Source organism: Sturnira hondurensis, unplaced genomic scaffold (genome assembly GCF_014824575.4).
Source record: "Sturnira hondurensis isolate 20B ecotype Veracruz unplaced genomic scaffold, ASM1482457v3 Scaffold0019978, whole genome shotgun sequence".
NCBI lineage: Eukaryota > Metazoa > Chordata > Mammalia > Chiroptera > Phyllostomidae > Sturnira > Sturnira hondurensis.
The window spans coordinates 343,438-362,523 of record NW_028092609.1 but is presented as its reverse complement, the minus strand read 5'-3'; the positions used below and the strand labels follow the sequence as shown (position 1 = coordinate 362,523).

At 57.2% G+C, this 19,086-nt stretch overlaps 1 protein-coding gene across 3 annotated transcripts; it reads left to right on the top strand.

The window, feature by feature from the left end:
- The first annotated feature begins 859 nt into the window (after positions 1–859).
- Positions 860–18,167, top strand: TTLL1 (TTL family tubulin polyglutamylase complex subunit L1). Of its 3 annotated transcripts, none has more exons than XM_037028519.1 (11): positions 860–956; positions 2,953–2,984; positions 7,961–8,077; positions 8,987–9,195; positions 9,877–10,057; positions 10,891–11,025; positions 12,101–12,209; positions 13,201–13,344; positions 14,519–14,605; positions 16,724–16,887; positions 17,899–18,167. In XM_037028519.1, the coding sequence occupies exons 3-11, from the start codon at positions 7,965–7,967 to the stop codon at positions 18,026–18,028; spliced, it is 1,272 nt and encodes a 423-aa protein (XP_036884414.1). In that variant the 5' UTR covers positions 860–956; positions 2,953–2,984; positions 7,961–7,964; the 3' UTR covers positions 18,029–18,167. The 3 variants fall into 3 exon arrangements, with proteins under 3 accessions (XP_036884414.1, XP_036884415.1, XP_036884416.1); XM_037028521.1 differs by having other exon boundaries at positions 873–1,013; XM_037028520.1 differs by lacking the exon at positions 2,953–2,984 and having other exon boundaries at positions 866–956; positions 7,962–8,077.
- Positions 18,168–19,086: the final 919 nt, after the last annotated feature.

Genomic DNA, 19,086 nt, shown 5'->3' with positions numbered 1-19,086 from the left:
TGAGCCTGTTGTCTTTTTTTTTTTTTTTTTTGCACCCACCAAAACATACCTTTGGTGTGTCAAAGTAATTCCCCTTTTCTTCCAGGCCCCTCAAAAGTACCACCACTGCACCAGAGCAGAGACCACAAATCCCCTAATTGTTATCATCTGGTTAACTGTGGACTGTTAACGATCCCATATGTGCAAAGGTAAATGAGATCCCAAAGGGGGCCCTTCCCTGCCCTGCCCCTCTCCGCTTTCTCCCGCCTCCCTAACCTACCACCAAGGTATTTCACGTAGCCGCCTTGCGCCTCCCCCTTTGATTGTAGTGTAGAAAATAAAGTGCATAACTGCTATCCCTTGGAACATTTTCTGAAACCGTTGAGATTTTGCTTCCTGGTAATCGATGTCAGTTTGGCTCAAATAAACTCATAAAAATTATTGCAGGTTTGGACGTTTCTTACGTTGACAATCCTTATAACAAAGCCTACCAGGTAAGTACTACCACAGTCCCAATTTTACAGGCAGAAGCTGAGCAGCAGAGGGGATTAAGAGGGGACTGCACTCAGCGCCACAGTCACCACGCCGCTCTGCCTCAGTGTCAGGGTCAGTCCCGCGCCCAGACCCTTCTCAACCTCATTTCTGGGCCAGGAAGGTTGTGAAGCTCCCGGGGATAACCGGGTTGGCTCTTCCCAGGCTCTCAGCCCGGGACAAACGGGGTGTACAGCGAGAGGCGTCGAGACTTTCGGGGGGCGGGGGAGGGGAATCTGATCCCGGAAGCAGTTGTTGCGCCGGCGGTAGCGTCTTCGGTTGCCAGGACGCCGCCCCGGAAGTAGGGCGCGGCGCTGGTCCTCTAGGCCGCGGACCTTGTCCTGCGAGCGCCGGGGTGGGGCTGGAGGCGGGGCCGGGGCCGGGGCGCGGTGCGGGGACGTCCTGCCCCGCGCTCCTGGGCTACCCTTTGCGCTCTGCGCCCACAGGTGAGGACCCGCGCCGAGGCCTCCGCGTCCCAGGACCGAGGGTGTGGCTGTGCGTGGGTGAGAGAGTGCGCGTGTGCGAGCGGGTGTGGGAGCCCGGGTCTACGCGGCCTCTCCCCGATGAGGTTCCGTTGCAGTTGGTGGGGCCCGAGCCCCGCTTGGAAGAATGCTCTGACCACTGTGCCCCTCTTCCTGCTCCGAATTCCTGTGGTTTACCTCGTGCCGCCCGATTCTTGTAATTGCACTCTTGTGATTGGTTATCCCAGCATTTCATTGTTCCTAGGCTTCTCCTGCAACCTGTATTGTTTCCGTTAGCATCTTGCAGCGAGCAGGGCACCTGTGGCGACAGCTGTGGGCAGGACGCTGGAGACTTGTCTTCCCCGCTCTACCCACCTCTCTTTGGGGTCTGGACCTAGGTATCTCCCCTCCCTGCTTCCCCATCAAGTAGAGGGGCGGGGGCAGAGTTAGTGGTCCACCTCATACAGTCACTGCAGCGTTACAGGGGACCCATTCTAGAAATGAGGAATAGCTTGTTGTAAACCGTTTAGGGTTTGGAAAGCGGTTCTTTGTTCGGGGAACATTTATTGAGCACATTTCAGTGGTAGGTTGTGGTAGTGCAAAAGATCGGCAAAGAATTACAGGCACGGGTGAACAGGTAAACAGTCACGCGGAGCATGACAATGTAGTGCGAGGGGGGTGAGGACACGGGTGGTTGCAGTACAGCTGCCAACCGATACACTGCGTGGATGCGAAGTCATTTACATTGTTGTTTATTATATTGTTTTCTTTAAAAGTGGTGCTTTTTCCTTTTTAAAGAAGGCTAGCTGGAAATGACTCCAGATGCCCTTAGAGTCGTGGCCTCTCCGAGACTTTATGAAGCGTGATAGTGAGCCCCCTGGCCCGTGTGGCTCAATGGGTTGGGCATCCTCCCGCAAAGCGGAAAGTTGCGGGTTCTATTCTGGGTCTGGGCCAGTTGCCTGGGTTGGGGGTTCCTGGTCTGGGCAAGTAGGAGAGGCAACTGATCCATGTTTCTCTTTCACATCAGTATCTCTTTTCCTCTCATTCTCCCTCCCTTCCCCTCTCTCTACAAATAAATAAGTAAGTAAATAAAATCTTTTTAAAAAGAAGAGAGAAAGAAAGTGATAGCGATAGTTCAGGGCAGTGGGATGATGGCAGAGACAGCGCAGGTCTTAGACCGCGGGACCAGAAGAGTGAGGGGAGGGACCGATCCCCAGCTTGCTGTTTCTCCTGAAAGGTGGTCCTGGCTTTTGCCTGTGGGTAGTTCTAACTCCAGGATATGAAAGGCCTCTTGGCAAAGTTCAGGTCAGTCTGCTGCTGGGTGGTCAATGGACGGCACTTAGGAAGCCAGATCCTGTGCTTGTCCGGGATCTCTGGGGTGCTGGGGAGAGACGGGGAAGGATATGGAATCTTCTGGAGGAGAGCTGACATGGTTTGGTGCTTGGTTGAGTTACTAGTCACTGCCTGCTCAGGGCCGTAGTGGAACTTTATGTGCTGGGTTGTGAAAGCGCTTTGCCTCCGGGCTTACAGCTTGTTTATGGTGTCCCTTGCCTCTTCTCCTGGATCAGGACTGTTCGGGAGCACCTCGTCCCAGGCAGCTTTCCACGGTGGCTCTCAGTCCTGAGCAGCTGCTTGGAAGCCAGTCTGTCAATGGCCCAGGGGCCACACCTGTGGAAACTTTTCTCATGTTTGTGAAGATTCTGCTCACTTGCCCCAGGAATGGGACCCCACACTGTGCCCTGGAAATGCCAACAACCGTCCGTTTTCCGGATGGCTTTCCAGGGCTGACAGACCCCGGGTGGAGAGAGCCCCCCTTGATTTTACAGTGATCAGAGTAAAGATCGGCACGTGGCTGTTTCCCCTGGTTAGGTGTGACAATGTGGCTTAAAATTCAGATGCATCCTTTCCTGTGAACCAGACCAGAGGTAAAGTGTCAAGTTCGTCACACAGTACCGTTAACCCCACCTTTTTTCTGTCTCAGGAGGAAGTGACAGGAAGACGATCAGAAAGCAGGTAGTTATTTGTTCACTTGTCAAGGTGGAAGAGCTTACTGTGTCTTAGGGTTGGGAAGAGTCAGCCTGGCTTCCGTACTGGAGGATGGGCCAGCTGGCGCCTTTGTCTGTTTTGCAAACAGTTTCTGAGCCCGCTGCCCTGCAGAGGTGGGGGTAGGGGGTAGGGGGCATCTGTCAGAGGGCAGTGGACACCTGGGAGGGAGGGAGGCAGGGTGGGCCGATGGCAGGTTGCCGTCTCTCCCCTGCCTTCTACTCCCTCCTACTCCCTTTGTAAGTGGAGAGAACGCCTGCCCTAGGGCCTCAGATGAGCCGTCGATGACGCACCTAGCAGAGGAGAACCCACAGGAGCTGCCCAGCCCAGTGCCTCACACTTCCTAGGGCTTGATGAGTGCTAGCTGTCGTTCTGGTGATCATATAGGCTGTAATCAGAACTCCGCCTGGGAGGGCGGTGTCTCGGTGCCTGCCCTGAGCCCCACGGCCCGCTGTGTGCCCGCTATGTGCCCGCTGTGTGCCGGGCTGGGGTGGAGAGTGTGCTGCGCGAGGCTAGGAAAGGTTCCTGGGTGGCGGTGGGGCAGGGCTCCTGCTGCCTGTGGGAGTCCCCGCTGTGTGCGGGCCCACACCTGCCCGGCCCTGCGGGAACCAGGGCACTGGAGGGAGTTCTGGCTTTCAGCCCCGGTTTTGGATGGGGGAGGCCGCGGCCCTGGGAGAACCTGCCAGCACCTGCGGCTCGGCCAGGGCGGCTCGGCCAGGGCAGCTTGGCCAGGTCAGCACGGGCAATGAGCTGGCCACCCAGCTTTGGGTGGGAGGAAGCCGCTGTCCCTCCTTTGGCTCTTCCCGCACAAGCTGGGGGTGGCCTCCGTTCATTTGTCCTTCTTTTTTTTAAACTATAAGTGACTGCCTTGTAATTTTGTTTATCACTTTCCTGTATTCGGTCTCATGTATATACATATTTATACGTATCACTTTTTATGGGCGTACGTTTCTCATTCTTCATTTCCCCTAGGGTTTAGGATGGTGACATCTTATATTGGTTTCCCAGGACTGTGGTGTCAAGGAGCCACAAGCTGGTAGCTCCAGGCATTGGCAGGGCTGTGAGGCTATGGAAGGAGGGCTTCCTCGCCTCTTCCCCCGTCTGGCGGCGTCGGGCGATCCTTGGCTTGTGGAGCGTAACTGACCTCGGCCTCTGCCTTCACAGGGCCGGCTTCCCTGCGGCTGCGTGCCCCTGTGTCTGTGTCCACGTTTCCTTAAAGGACAGCTGACCCTGAATTAGGGCCCACCTGAAGGACCTCGTCTTAACCACATGTACCCTACGTCTAACTAAGGACGTCCAACTAAGGTCACCTTTACAGGTGACAGGGTTCTGACTTCAGCATATGTTTTTAGGGGCACAGTTGAGCCTGTGACACATCTCCCGAAGGGACTATTAAAGGCAAAGGGCCAGGTTCGAAGGACTGACCCTTGAAGATCTGTCTGTTGTCTCACACACACACTCACACACGCAGTGAGCAGTTAGGGTGTGCCGCTCATGTGCCAATGGTCTCGGTGCTGGAGGTGCCGGGGTTGGGGACGGGGACTGTGAGCTTGGCTGCACACGCCCACACTTAGACCTAGAAAGAATCTAGGGATGAGAGAGGATCAGGTCACTGGGGGAGGCCCAGCCCTCACGCATGGCGGGAGGAGTGGTCACAAAACCCCACGTGCAGGGTGGGAAGTGCTGAGCGCCGACAACGGGAGTAGGGGAGTGTCCAGAAGATTCCGAGCCGGGCTCGTAATTCCAGTAAAGGGATGAGAGTGGCTCCCTGGGGCCAGTGGTCCCCAAACTGTACTTGCTCACGTGCTGGGTAGGAACTGGGTGAGGGGCAGTGGAGAAAGGTGGTTTGGTGGAGAGGAGGGCAGAGCGCAGGCCAGCAGGTGGGAGAGAACTGTGCGCGTGCATGGAACAGCCAGGAAGAGCAGCGTGAGTAACGGGGTGGCCGGGCAGCCGGGAAGGTGGGCGGGAGCCAGTGAGTGAGTGATAACGTTCGGAAATACTGACCACAACCAGAGAAGACCCCGAGGTCCCCCTCTGGTGCACTTGTCACATAGAAGGCACTGCCCACTGAATATGCTGCTTAGTCACAGTTCTGCCACATTCGTGAAACTGTTGGAGGGTCTCTTGACCACGTGCTGGGTACATCTCAGCTGGGTATTAATTTTAGATTAGGTAAGAACCCAAAGCAAGAGTCCGTGAAACCGAAGAGGAATCAATGGTCCTGTTAGCTCCGTAAGTGCCTGTGGTCAATCCCAGCTGAGAGGTTTCCCTTCAGTGACCATTTGTCATGACGGAGGAAGCAGGGCACCGGGAAGGAGACCCCACCTTCTCCACCTCCTTGTAGGTTCCATCTCCTATTTAGCCGAGTACCGTGCAGCCTGCCACTTCTGCGATTTTCCAGTGTCGCTCTCACTTCCACGTCATGCCCAGGTGGGAGTCAGAGATGGGGGGAGGCCACCCAGGAGATTTGTGTGACATAGGGCAAATGAAGGGTGCTGCCTGGCTGGGGGGCAGTTCTCACCGCCTGCAGGTGGACTCCCGGGGGCAGGATGTGAGCAGGATTCGTCAGGGATGCAGGGCAGTGGTGGCTGAAACCAACAGAGCAAAAGCGAAGTCCCCTCTGCAGAGGGTGTTGACGCTGTGCGCATGGTGTGCAGGGCACATGGGACGCAGGTTCACAGCACGTGGCGGTGAGGCTCCTGTGATACTTCTGCCGTTGTTTCCCCGTGGTGACAGCTGACTCTCCATGTGGACGGTGACCAGTCAGTTAATGACCTTATGTGGTTGTTAAAGGGCACCTTACAGTTTGCAGAGAAGTTCCGTTCATTCCTTACTTTGCCCCATGGATGTCGTCAGCCATCGAAGGCCTAGTTCAACAGGGATGGGCCCTGTTGAAAGAGGTGGCACTTTAAGGTAGGGTCACCTGGCTTTGAATCAAGGCACAATGCCTTCCTTTGGTCTGGTTCTTAACACAGGCTCTTAACCTTTGAACCTCAGCTTCCTCATCCATAAAATGGGGACAGGGATGACAATAATTTCAAGTACTTCTTGAGTTTTCCGTGTGCCTGGCACTGTTCTCAGTGAGTATGTGTGTTCGCTCGTCTCCTCACTGTAACCTGTGAGGTGTGTAGGTAACGTTGTTACCCTTGTGGTACAAAGGAACCAGAAGCTCAGAGAGGTTAAGGAACTTGCACAAGGTCACACAGCTGGTGAGTGGTGGAGCCAGGCCTCGAACCCAAGCTCTGGAGCCCCCACTCGACCACGCTCTCACCTCTGTGACCCTACCAGGCAGGCAGGGTGAGCAGGGCATGGGCTGATGTGGGCAGGTACCACGAGCCTCGCGTGGTGGGTTCTGTCACCGGAATTCATTCTCTTTCCTTCTCTCGAGGCGAGGCATACCTGGGTCCCCACCTCCACCTCATGTGCCTTTTCTGCCCTGCCAGGTGGCCTCAAAAGCAAAGCTACTGTCAGCCCATGGAGGAAGTGCCTTTGTTCACAGAGGCCCTTCAGGCCCCTAGCGTTTGAGCCTGATTTTTGAGGAACCCCTTCTTTAAAAACTGTGCACAGGCCCTGGCTGGTGTGGGTCAGCCTTTTGAGCACCAGCCTATGAACTGAAAGGTCGCCAGTTCGATTCCCAGTCAGGGCACATGCCTGGTTTGTGGTCCAGGTCCGCAGTTGGGGGTATGTGAGAGGCAGCCACACATTGATGTTCCTTTTCCTTTCTTTCTCTTTCCCTTCCCCTCTCTCTAAAACTAAGTAAATAAAATCTGAAAGAGAGCAAAAGGAAGGAAGGAAGGAAGGAAATTAATTATACAGAGAAATGTAACAAAAGTGACTTCCCGTGGCTAGAGCCGGAGGGGCAGCCTAGACCCCTGAGCTGCCCGAGCAGTTTGAAAATCAGGGGATGGGTCCAGAGTGGTGGACTAACTTGCTCAAAGACACACAGTGGTACTGATGAGTGTGGGGCCATAGTCAGTTTGAAATGAGCACCCACCTCATGCCAGGCACGGTGCCAGGCCCTGGGCACACAGCAGTGGGGAACGAGGCCAGTTCCCTGCCCTCCAGCGGGTTCAGAACTGCAGGGGTGCTGAGGGGCAAGTACCTGGTCTGCAGGGTCAGGGAGGCTGTGTGGGGCAAGGGGCGGGTGAGTGGGGAGTGGCTTGGCCGGGGGTGGGGGCAGGTTGTGCGGGCAGAGGTGTCCGGTGTGAGCCAAGGCCCTAGGGGAGCGGAGCTTGGTCAGGGAGGTCCAGTGCAGTGAGAACAGAGCGGCTGGAGGAGAAGGTGCACGGAGGTGCCTGGAAAGGCAGGTGAGGCCGGGTCCGCACGGCGCAGGTGCCCTGGAGAGCCACGCACGTTAGGATGCGGAGGAGCAACGATAAGCACTTGGACATCGCACGCTCAGGGAGAGGGGGTTGGAGCGGGGCGGGGAGGAGGCGGTGGGACAGACCGCACTTGAAGAATGGGGTCCTGCCCGACCCCCCCCCAGGGGAAGCCCTCCCCAGCCCCCCTGAGCAGGGCCAGGCCCCTGCCCCCGGGGCCTCTCTTTGGTGGCTCCTGTTCGATGGCACTTTCAGTTGAACGTTTGTTGGCAAGTGTTTCATTGCCGCTTTCTCTCCCACTCGACCAGGGTCTCCCGGCTTCGGCACGGCTGACTTTGGGGCCGGATGGTCTGTCCTGCGGGCCAGCCTGCACGTGTCGGAGTGCGGCAGCATCCCAGCCTCTCACGAGGTCCCAGAAGCATTGCCACCCCCTCAGTCGTGACAGACAGTGCCTCCAGACCTTGCCACATGTCCCAGGGGACTGAATGGCCCTGGCTGAGAACCACTGCTGGGGGGAAATGCACCTGGGGGGGCTAATGGGGTGTAAGCTCAGGGGGTGTGAAGGGTTCCTTTGGGCGAGGGGGACTGGGTGAAGTTTCTCAACCCTAAGAAGCCGATCTGTTCCAGGGTCATGGCCGGAAAAGTGAAATGGGTCACTGACATCGAGAAGTCGGTGCTGATAAACAATTTTGAGAAGAGAGGCTGGGTCCAGGTGGCAGAGAGCGAGGACTGGAATTTTTACTGGTGAGAACAAAAGGCAGGGTTGGCTGGTTCCAGAGCCCGCTTGTCGGTGTCCTTTGTTCACGTGCAGGGGGCCCCCCGCGCAGGCCCGCCTTCCCAGGGGTGGGCGTCCCCGTGCCATCCTGCGCCTTGCCCCATGTCTCTTTTCACGGTCTGTGGGAGCGCACACAGAGAAGCCCTTGCCCCGCCCCCTGACCCCCTTAGTGTCGCTCTCAGTCTGCGCCTTCCCGCCCAGCGCCCAGAGTCTGCTCCAGGGAAGTCAGCGGGTTCCCGGGACTGGGTGGCAGGGGTCAGGAGGGGCAGCCCAGTCTAGTGCTGACTCAGGGCCTTGAATAACCCCTGAATAACCCCCAGGGGTTTTGGTCGTAAGGGGTCTCTGTTCTTCCTGACTTTGGATGGGAACACTGCGTGACTTTCCTGACTTCAGAGTCTGAACGAGTGGTTTGTGTTAGTTGGTTGTCAGTGATCAGTGTTACCGGCTCAGCTCAGTCGGTGCGGGTTCGAGCCCTGGTCAGGGCACACACAAGAATGAACCAAGGAATGCATAAATGAGAGGAACAACAAATTGATATTTCCTTTGTTCTCTCTCCAAAAATCAATAAATTTAAAAAGTTCTTTAAAAAAATCAATGTCATCATGAATTGACAAACATTTATTGAGCACCTATTATGTGCCAGACAGTGAAACTGTTCAGGGTACAGTCAAAACAGCTCCTGCTCAAACAGTTCATGCTATAACCGGTCCACTGTGGAATGGGGACCGTGGGCCGGCACCGGGCGCCCCCGGCTTGCATGCTGGGCATGGGGGTGGGCAGTGGGCTCTAGGAGAGCTTCCAGGGCTGTAGAGACAGGGCCCCCATGGGGATGAATAGGAGCTTCCGACCTGCACGTCCCCTCTGTGCCCACCTTTCAGGATGAGCGTGCAGACCATCCGAAACGTCTTCAGCGTCGAAACTGGCTACCGGCTCTCGGACGACCAAATAGTCAACCATTTTCCCAACCACTATGAGCTGACCCGGAAGGACCTGATGGTGAAGAACATTAAGAGATACAGGAAAGAGCTGGAGAAAGAAGGGAGTCCTCTGGCGGAAAAGGATGAGAATGGGAAATACCTCTACCTGGGTGCGTGCCTTTTTCATTGACCTCAGGCTTCAAATGTAAATAGTTAAGTTTTTTCACTTCTGCCCCACGAGGTGGCGACTGTTGGGTGAGTGTGTTTGTGCAAGTTGTGCTGGGAGCCTCTTTGTCCCAGTGTCTCCAGAATGGGGGGGGGGGCCAAGTTGGGGGTCTGAGTACCTTGGGAGTGTGTTTCCTATGAGGAAGGGGGAAGACGTCCCCAGTGCTCAGCACAGTGACTGCTGCCTGAGCTACCCAGTGCCCCAAGGGGTTGTTACTGCTCCCAGCAACACCCAGGGAGGACGTGCGTCCCTGTCCTGTCTGGCAGTGACAGCCGGGCCGTCAGATAGTTCCAGAACCCCTTTACATGCCTGGGCAGGGTTGTGGACGTGACCCCTCGGGGCCTCAGTTTCCTCATCCAGTTGGTCGGTGGGCAGGATCGGTCCCGAGCTCACAGGTGCTGTGGGAACAGGCGGTCCAGACCTGTGAGGTGCTCACGTGGTTCACAGGCTCCGAGGGCAAGGCCGTGTTGTGCAGGAGCCAGACCGCAGAAGCCATTTTCTTCGATATTGTTGGGTGGGGTGGGGGCGGGGTAATGACGCAGGCCCCCGAAGAGGCCATGGCAGATCTTCTGTTCGTGGCCACTGTGGGCCGGCTCACGCGGTGCCCCTCTGCTCACCCTCCCAGACTTCGTGCCAGTCACCTACATGCTGCCGGCCGACTACAACCTGTTCGTGGAGGAGTTCCGGAAGAGCCCCTCCAGCACCTGGATCATGAAGCCCTGCGGCAAAGCGCAGGGCAAGGGCATCTTCCTGATCAACAAGCTCTCGCAAATCAAGAAGTGGTCCCGGGACAGCAAGACGTCTTCGTAAGTGCGGGGAACACCCGTCCCGTGTGCCTCCTGGCTGGCAGGTTGGTGTCACCTGTCATCCACCAGCCACGGGCTGGGTGGCCCTCGCTTGCTTTTGCGGGAGTTCAGGGCGAGGGCTGTGGCTGCGTGAGCATCAGTAACGGTGGAAGCCCCCGAGCCGAGGGCCTGAGGGAACGCTGCTGAAACCAGCATAGGTCACAGGAGCCCTGGTGCCCAAGCCTGAGAGCCGTGCAGTCACGGTGTTGCCGAGATGGCGAAGCAGCCGAGTAGGACCTGGGACTCGAGTCCCTGACACGTGGTGCCTGAGCACTTTTTGTTGCACAGACCCTCGGATTCCTCACCTGGGTAAACTGAGGACGGCGACAGCACCAGTGCCACAGGGCAGCTGGGGGTGGACCGAGTTCACCCCCATCTGAGCCCGGGCAGTGGGAGGAGTTGCATCGGGCCAGGTCCAGCCTCTACCCTGGGTTGGAGGGTCTCCTCGGTACTGAGGGTTCCAGGCCATTTCGTCCGAGGCTCGCGCTTGGCCTCTGCAAGATCCTTCACCAGTGTCCGTGTGATCCTCTCCCCCAGTGAAGGCACACTTGGCGGGCGTTCCCGGGAGTGGCAGGGACGCCTGCTCCGGCAGCACGTTTCAGTCTGATGCATTGGTGGCACTCAGGAGGGTCCACCCAAGGACCCGATGGGTCCCAGGAGCCGCAGCCACGTCCCCTGGGCAGGGGCGCGGGCCCCTCTGTGGACAGCACCTCACCCGTGCCTCCCCACCTGAGGCGAGGCAGGGAGCTTTGGTCCCTGCTGTCCGTCTGACTCCGGCTCTCCCTGGCACCCAGGTTCGTGTCTCAGTCCACCAAGGAGGCCTACGTGATCTCGCTCTACATCAGCAACCCGCTGCTCATCGGCGGCAGGAAGTTCGACCTGCGCTTGTACGTCCTGGTGTCCACGTACCGCCCACTGCGCTGCTACATGTAAGAGCCCCGGGGCCCTGGTGCCGTTCCTGATTGTGCTGGGGCGTGACACCCGCCCCTTTGCACCGTCGTGAGGGCTGGTGAAGCTCCTCTGGTGCACGCAGCGCCTAGCGCGTGCTTAGTGTCGAGGGAAGTGCTTGACCTTGGCGCTCACGTCAGTCTTCCCGATAGAAGGCAGCTCCTCTCGCCCTGCACACGGGCTGTGCTCAGGGGAGGAAGCCAGCCGTAGAGGACTGTGTCATTCTGTTTCTGCGGAATGCCCGAATAGGCAGGCCTGGCACTGGGGTGGGGAGGGGCTGCTCGTGGTCACGGGGCCTCTTTTCGGGGTGGCGCAGATGTCGTGAAATTCATTACGGTGATGGCCCCAGGGCTTTGCATTGCGTGTACCGAAACCACAGAGTTGTGTGCTTCAGAGGTTGAGTTGTGTGGTACATGTGGATTGTAGCTCGGTGAAGTTGCTGTAAGAAAAGAACTATTTAAAAAAGGACTTCTTTTATTTATTTATTTTTAAAAGATTTTCTGTTTATTTATCTTTAGAGGGGAAGGGAAGGAGAGAGGGAGAGAAATATCAATGTATGGTTGCCTCTCATGAGTCCCCTACTGGGAACTGGCCTGCAACCCAGGCATGTGCCCTGGCTGGGAATCGAACTACGATCCTCTGGTTCGCAGGCCCGTGCTCAATCCACTGAGCTACACCAGCCAGGGCCAGGACTGCTTTTAAAAGTTTAAAACAACAAAAATCCCCAGCTCCTTGTAGAGAACAAAGTGGTATATTTTTTAACTTTGATAGGAATTCAAGAACTTATTTTTTTTTCTTTTTTAAAGATTTAATTTATTTTTAGAGAGGGGAAGGAAAGGAGAGAAGGAGAGAAACATCAGTGTGTGGTTGCTTCTCGTGCTCCCCCCACTGGGGACCCGGCCCGCAACCCAGGCATGTGCCCTGATGGGGAATCGAACGGTGACTCTGGTTCCCAGGCTGGCGCCCAGCCCACTGAGCCACACCAGGCAGGGCTGAAGTGGTGTATTTTTCTATGCTTTTCCTCAGAGTATTGAATTGATCTGAATTCCCACTCAGGTATAAGCTGGGCTTCTGCCGCTTCTGCACTGTGAAGTACACCCCCAGCACCAGCGAGCTGGACAACATGTTCGTCCACCTCACCAACGTCGCCATCCAGAAACACGGGGTGAGCGCTGCCTTTTCCTGGACTCTAAGGAAGCAGGCTGATTCTGTGGGTTTCTTTCTTCTCCCGTTTCTGCAGGAGAGGGTGGGGTGGGAGTGGGAATGACATTGAGATGCCCTGCCACGGACCAGGCATGGGGGCCGTGAGTATCCGGTGTGGCTGTCCTGCCACCAGCTGAACCAGTTGGGGGGAGGGGGAGGGGGACTCGGGGCAAGGGAAGCCCAGTGCAAGCCCTGCTTTTCTAGTTTGATGACCTTGGGTAAGTTAACCGGACTCTCAGAGCCTCAGTTTCCCCGGTTGTAAAAGGCGGTGACATTGTCACCTTCGAGGGTGGTGGGAAGGACCACATGAGAGCGCTCAGGCCCAGTCATTCATCCGACAGGCATGCACTGAGCCCCCATCGGGGCTGGTTCCTTGTCAAGCGCTGGGGCTACGACAATGGGCAAACCTACCTTGGTCCCTACACGTGGAGCCCAGAGCCCCTGGGGGGACAGATGGTCATTGATGACCTCACTGATGAACGTGTAGTCCCCAGCTGAGATGTGTGCTCTGAGGGAAAGGAACTCTTGTCCAGAAGAGCATAGCGTGATGAGTCCCCTTTGTCCAGGGGGTTGGAGGAGGCTTCCCCGCAGAAGTGGAGCTTGAGCAGGGGTTGCCCAGGCGGAGGTGGGGAAAGAGCCTTCTAGCAGAGGGTGCGGCACGTGCCAAGGCCCTGTGCCTGGGAGCAGCGTGGCAGGAGCTGAAAGGAGGTCAGGGTAGCTGGGGCCCCGATTGCGAGGGTGGTGAAGTGAGAGGTACCGTGGCCTTAGGGGCGGGCAGGGGGGCTCCATAGCCTGCAGCACAAGGTAGCAATGATGAGTTGTGAGAATATTCCAGAGCTGAGTATTTTTAAAACGTGCGGGAGGCCCGGATCCCCCTGGGGCCAGGTCCACCTGCAGGAGGGAGGGGGCACTCGGCTCCGCTGCCTGAGGCCCCACCGCCTTTGCCTGGCCAGGAGGACTACAACCACATCCACGGGGGCAAGTGGACCGTGAGCAACCTGCGGCTGTACCTGGAGAGCACCCGAGGCAGGGAGGTGACCCGCAAGCTGTTTGACGAGATCCACTGGATCATCGTGCAGTCCCTGAAGGCCGTGGCGGTGAGTGCGGGGCGTGGAGGGGAGCACAGAGCGCGCAGGAACGACGCAGCCCGGCGGGGGCTTGGGAGCTGGTGATGCTTGTTGTTCCTTGCTAAAAATACCTGCGTTCAGTGTCGCACCTCCTACTTGTCTGCTCGAGGCTGAGGCTGGTTCGGGAAGGCGGGCGGAGCCACCTCCAGCTGGGAGCTGCCCAGGGTGTGCTGGGAGCTGGGCCCTCTGCTGCAGACACAGGCCTCCTGTGCCCCTTGAACCAGTAACAGATGTTTGGCATAAGCTGATGTTTGGGAGGCGGACTTGCAGCAGCCTCCTCATGTTTAGGCTTCTTGCTTTGCTCTTTTGTAGATGTTGAGGGTTGCCGAGCCCGCCTTCCCTCCACCAGTGAGCGGCAGGCCGAACGGGGCTCTCCCCGCCTCGGGGGTCTGCTGCGTCACATACAGGGCTTTTGGCCGTGTCCACATGTCCACTAATGTATAGCAAGGCCTCACTGTGTGTCTGTGTGCCTCCCTCACTGTGTCCCATGGCCGCAGGCAGGGCCCCTCCTGCTGGCTTCAATCCATGCAACCCCGGAGGCCCAGAAATCTGCATTGGGAGCAGGTACTGGTGGGGGTTTTGTGCACCTGAAGAACAGTTTGTAAAATGGGACTGAAAATTGAAAGCCCCCAAATTTAAGTCAACAGATTGACTGTTGTTACATAAGATGGGGCCTCATAACCTGGCGCTTGCACCCTGGAGGGCCTGAGGGGGGACCACCAGCAGGGGGCGGTGTTGGTCGGTTTGTGACCGGTTTGTGACGAAGGTGCACAGCCCTAACTCCAATGCCCAGGCAGGAGCTGGGTCTCCGTTCACCCTGAGGACAGTCTCGGGCCGACGGAGACGCTCTTTGCTTGCTGGTCTCTGAGCCTCTGATGAGTGACAGCTGGGGACACCCGTGACTGCACCGTAAATTGCTTTCCGAGGTCGACAAAAGTGTCCCCCTCTGAGCCCCGGAGGAGGGTCAAGGGAAGGAAGGGAGGAAGGAGGCGGGGTGGAGGTGGAGACCCACTGGTCACAGAAGTGAGGCGCCGCGTGTCATAGCTGTGCGGAGGGCCCTGCCGCCCCCACGTCCCAAGTCAGAGATGCTGCATTCGACGGTCCCCACATGCTGGCCTGGTGACCGTGGTCGCTCTCTCCGCAGCCGGTGATGAACAATGACAAGCACTGCTTTGAGTGTTACGGCTACGACATTATCGTTGACGACCGGCTGAAGCCCTGGCTGATTGAGGTAACTGCACGGCCGGGTGCCTGCTGGCCCCCCAGCCCACCCCGAGGCCACCGCCCCACTTCAGGCTCTGCCGACCCAACATAACAGCCCTTAGGCTGGACGGCAGGACTAAGGCATCTGATGAGTTTTTTAAGTGGAATAGGGACAGATGTCCAGGTGTGTCTGTCTGCTGATGGTTGAACAGGCGTCCACTCCGGTCTGTCACCTCTGCTGGGCCCAGCCCACAGACCAGAGTTCAGCGGCCTGGCTGCCCCGGTGCTCCAGGGTCCTGCTCGTGGGATCTGTACTCACTGGCCCTGTCTCGTCCTGGAGGGAGATGTCATTCCCGTTCAGGAAGGGAGCTCACAGACCGGGACGCCCTTGGGAAGTAGTGGCTTCTCATCCAGAGATGAGCCTCATCTTTTTTGGTTGAAGGCAGAGTTTGGATTAGTCTCCCTGTTTCAAGGCAGAGACAGATGTTGTGGTGGCTGTTCTAGAGAGTTCTAGAAAGGGTGAGGTGCCTACACCCTTTTCCCTTGACAAGCCTGGATGAGGCCACCTCAGAGGACAACAGCCCCCAGCGACTGTGGGCACCGGCACACCCACCAAGGCCCAGATGCAGAGCTGCCTTGTGGGGTTGCCTGCTTTGCTTTGGATCCAGGGAGGGGAGCTCAGGCCTCTGTGGGGACACAGGGTCGGACGGGCCATAAGATTGAAGGCTGTCCACTCGGTCGGTTCACCTCCCTGGGAGCCTCTGAGCGCCGGGGCTGCTCACCACGCTCACCGAGAGGTGGGTGCACAGGCCCGCTTTGAGCCAGGAAAGCCAAGTCTCAAGAGCAGCTCGCGGTGAGCAGTCCCGGGAGGTCCGCTGGAGCCCCTGCAGGACACTGCCCGGACGGCCAGGCTTCCAGAGAGTGGACCGTGCTCCATAGCAGTGCTTTCCAGTCCGCTGGGCGCTCCGCCAGAGCTGTGCGTGAGCGCACGGGCATGTGCGTGGGTGCCAGGGTGGTGCAGACACATGTAAAATATCTACATTTCCTTTCCATGCATCTTAAACGGAGAGACTTGAGTGGAAGTCAAGCTTCCCTTGACGAGCTAGGATCTAACTGTTACTTCTAACGTAGTAGCATCGTAATTCTAGCACATTCCCAGTAAGAACCACGGTGTTGTGCTTATAGGACAGTGGTGGCCCCCGAGGCCCGACACTCCCTCTCACTGTGCACGAGACCCACTGCCCACAACTCGAGGACAGCCGGACTGTTGGGGGACACCCGGACAAGTGGCAGGCTTGCCACCTCTGCTCTCCCAGGTCGTCACAGCTGTGCCGCAAATAAGAGGGAGTAGGTGGTGGCTATGGGCCAGCAGTGCTCTTTTCGGGGTAAATGTCTGCTTTTTTTAAAAAAAAGACTTTATGTATTCTTAGAGAGGGGAAGGCAGGGGGAGAGGGAGAGAAACATCGATGAGACACAGAAACATGGATCAGTTGCCTCTCGTATGCCATCTGTGGGACCAGCCTGCAACCCAGGCATGTGACCTGACCGGGAATCGAACGTGCAACCCTTTGCTTTGCAGGTCAATCCCCAAACAACTGAGCCAGAACGGTCAGGGGGAGGGTCCGCTTTGAACATGTGGGTTTTGTGACATTGCTAAGCTCCTCAGAAGCCTTAGGAAACTAACTTCTCATTTATCAGATGCGCTCCTCTTTTGGGTCGGGATGTTGCTCTGTGGGTGAGGTTTCACTGTCTCAGCAGAACAGGACCCGTCACCATTTACTGCAGCCCCGCGGTGCTGCTTGGGCGGGCGCATTTGGGTCCCGGATCTGGCAGAGCTCTGAGCGCTTCTGGTACTTCGGACAGCGCCCAGCCCGTGGGTGGCCCCGGTATGTGTGCGGCACGGTTGACCTGAAATTTTTATCTGTGTGATGACTGATTTGTAGATCACAGTGCTCATCTCTGGGTGGTATTTGTTTCGTCTAACCCCCAGTAAGAGCAGATCGCAGAATCCTTCCTCCAAAGCTGCCCTGAAGGTACGAGGCCTTGACAGCGTGAGGCGACGGCTAGACCTCACTGCACAGCAGCACTGTGTGCGCCCGAAGGAGCGCGTGACGCGAGTGAAGGACGCGTCTCTCTCCTCTCGTAGGTTAACGCCTCCCCGTCTCTCACCTCCAGCACCGCCAACGACCGGATCCTCAAGTATAACCTGATTAACGACACCCTCAACATTGCGGTCCCCAACGGCGAGATCCCGGACTGCAAGTGGAACAAGTCCCCGCCAAAGGAAGTCCTTGGCAACTACGAAATTCTGTGAGTTCACACGTGGCCGTGCCGCCGTCCTTGTGTGTTTCGGACTGAGGGGTGCCGGGGCCCGGCTTGGTTTCTATCTCTGTGTGGACTCGCCTCATGGGAGCAGAGGACTTCTACAGCTTCTTTTTTTTTAAAATAAGATTTTATTTACTTACTTTTTTAGAGNACTGCAAGTGGAACAAGTCCCCGCCAAAGGAAGTCCTTGGCAACTACGAAATTCTGTGAGTTCACACGTGGCCGTGCCGCCGTCCTTGTGTGTTTCGGACTGAGGGGTGCCGGGGCCCGGCTTGGTTTCTATCTCTGTGTGGACTCGCCTCATGGGAGCAGAGGACTTCTACAGCTTCTTTTCTTTTAAATAAGATTTTATTTACTTACTTTTTTAGAGAGGGAGAGAAACATGACATGTTTCTGCACACCCCCAGCCGGGAACCTGGCCGGCAGCCCAGGCATGTGTCCGGACCAGGAATTGAACTGGCGACCTTTTGGTTCGCAGGCCCACCACACTCAGCCCACTGAGCCACACTAGCCGGGGCGAGCAGAATGTTTATTTTGTTAATGATGTTGCGGGACGCATCACGGTGTAGCAGGAAAGTGTTTGGGTGCTGGGCCTGCGGCTGGTCTTTGTAGAGTAGGTATAAGTGAGCACCTGCCACGTGCCAGGACCAGGCGCCCTCGATCCCTGGCTCCGGCGGGGTTACTCAGACCTGCCCCACAGATGCCGTGTGAAGTATTTCCAGACTTCGCCTCTCCTTCCCTACCCTGAAGTCTCATTCATGTTTCCTCTGGGGCCTCAGCCAGATGCCAGCTGGTGGCCTGGTTGGAATGGCACCTGTGGGGCTGGGGACGGTCCGCAGTAACAGTAACAGGGTTGCACTAACATGCCAGGGGCCTCTGGGCTGCCAGCGGCGGCCACGCTGCTTCTCGGGGTGACACGGCACTTGCCACACCGCAGCCCAGTGCCGGCTGGTGCCGGATCCCAGAGACTTCGTTTCTCCGCTTCTCTGTTTCTAGGTACGACGAGGAGCTGGCACAGGGCGACGGGGCCGACCGAGAGCTGAGGAGTCGTTCAGGCCCAGCGGCCGGGCCCAGAGGAGGCCGGGTGAGAGACTCGGGGAGATCTGCCCTCAACACCTGGAAGTGACCCCAGTGAGGGCGGGACTCCAGCCTGGACCCGCCACTCACTGCACCCAGGTCTCACTGAAGACCCGTTTTGAAATTTCCCTTTCCTAGAGCTTTTTTTTCCTTTCCTAAGCCCTGTAAATAAATAAAGGCACTTTTTTTGAAGGTTTGGGAGTCTATTCCTGGGAACAAACTCCATTTCTCCTTGGCCCTCACAGGCACAAACTTCTGGCCAGGCATGGGGATGTTCCCCACACCAAGCAGCTCCACATCCCCCCGCCGGCCCAGCGCCCTGCGGTGGCGTTCGCTTCTGCCCCTTCTGCCTGGAGGGGGCAGCAGATCCCTCCCAGAGGCACAGGGCTCGCTCCCTGTGCCTCTGACCACAGACTGCAAACCGTTGGGGTAATTTGTTAGAGGGGCTCACGGAAGTCAGGACAAGCGGACTTCCCAGATTACTGGTTCATTGTAAAGGATCCGACCTCGGAATGGCCAAGCGGCAGCGATGCAAAGGGCGGGGTATGGGAGGGGCCACAGGCTTCCCGGGCCCTCCCCAGAGTGGAAGGCAGCACCATCCTCCAGGCCCTCACACGCTCAGCAACCTAGGAGCTCTCCAAAGTCCCTCATTCAAATGCCATCCTTTGGGGTACTTACGGAGGCTTCTTTGCATAGCTAGCTGTGATTGATCAAATCCTTGGCCACTGGTGATTGATTCAGCCACCTCCAGGCCCCCTCCCCTCCTGGAGGATGGGAGGTGGGCCTGAAAGTGCCAACCCTATGATCCCTTGATTGGTGCCCCCTGGCAGCCACCCCCGACCCCCCAGACTGGCTTTTCCAGAGTCCCACACCCTTCATTCATTAGCACAAGTTCTGACAAGGTGGAGGGGTCCTGTTCCAGATGACAGAGGCGACCGATTCCACCTGTAGGTGCTGAAGCCAATTCAGGGACTGAGAACAGAGGGGGCCAGGGGGAGGGAGGTATAGGGGATTTAAATGGTGGGGGGAAAAATACAATAAAGCTTAAATTTGTTTTAAAAAGCAAAAGAAATTTAAAAATATATGGGCCCTGGCTGGTGTGGTTCA

Bases quoted from the DNA above. Each gene is read 5' to 3' on its own strand.
- TTLL1 (XM_037028519.1), top strand. From the start codon at position 7,965: ATGGCCGGAAAAGTGAAATGGGTCACTGACATCGAGAAGTCGGTGCTG. The intron at 11,026-12,100 runs GTAAGAGCCCCG...ATTCCCACTCAG, and splicing joins CGCCCACTGCGCTGCTACAT to GTATAAGCTGGGCTTCTGCC. The intron at 13,345-14,518 runs GTGAGTGCGGGG...CTCTCTCCGCAG, and splicing joins AGTCCCTGAAGGCCGTGGCG to CCGGTGATGAACAATGACAA.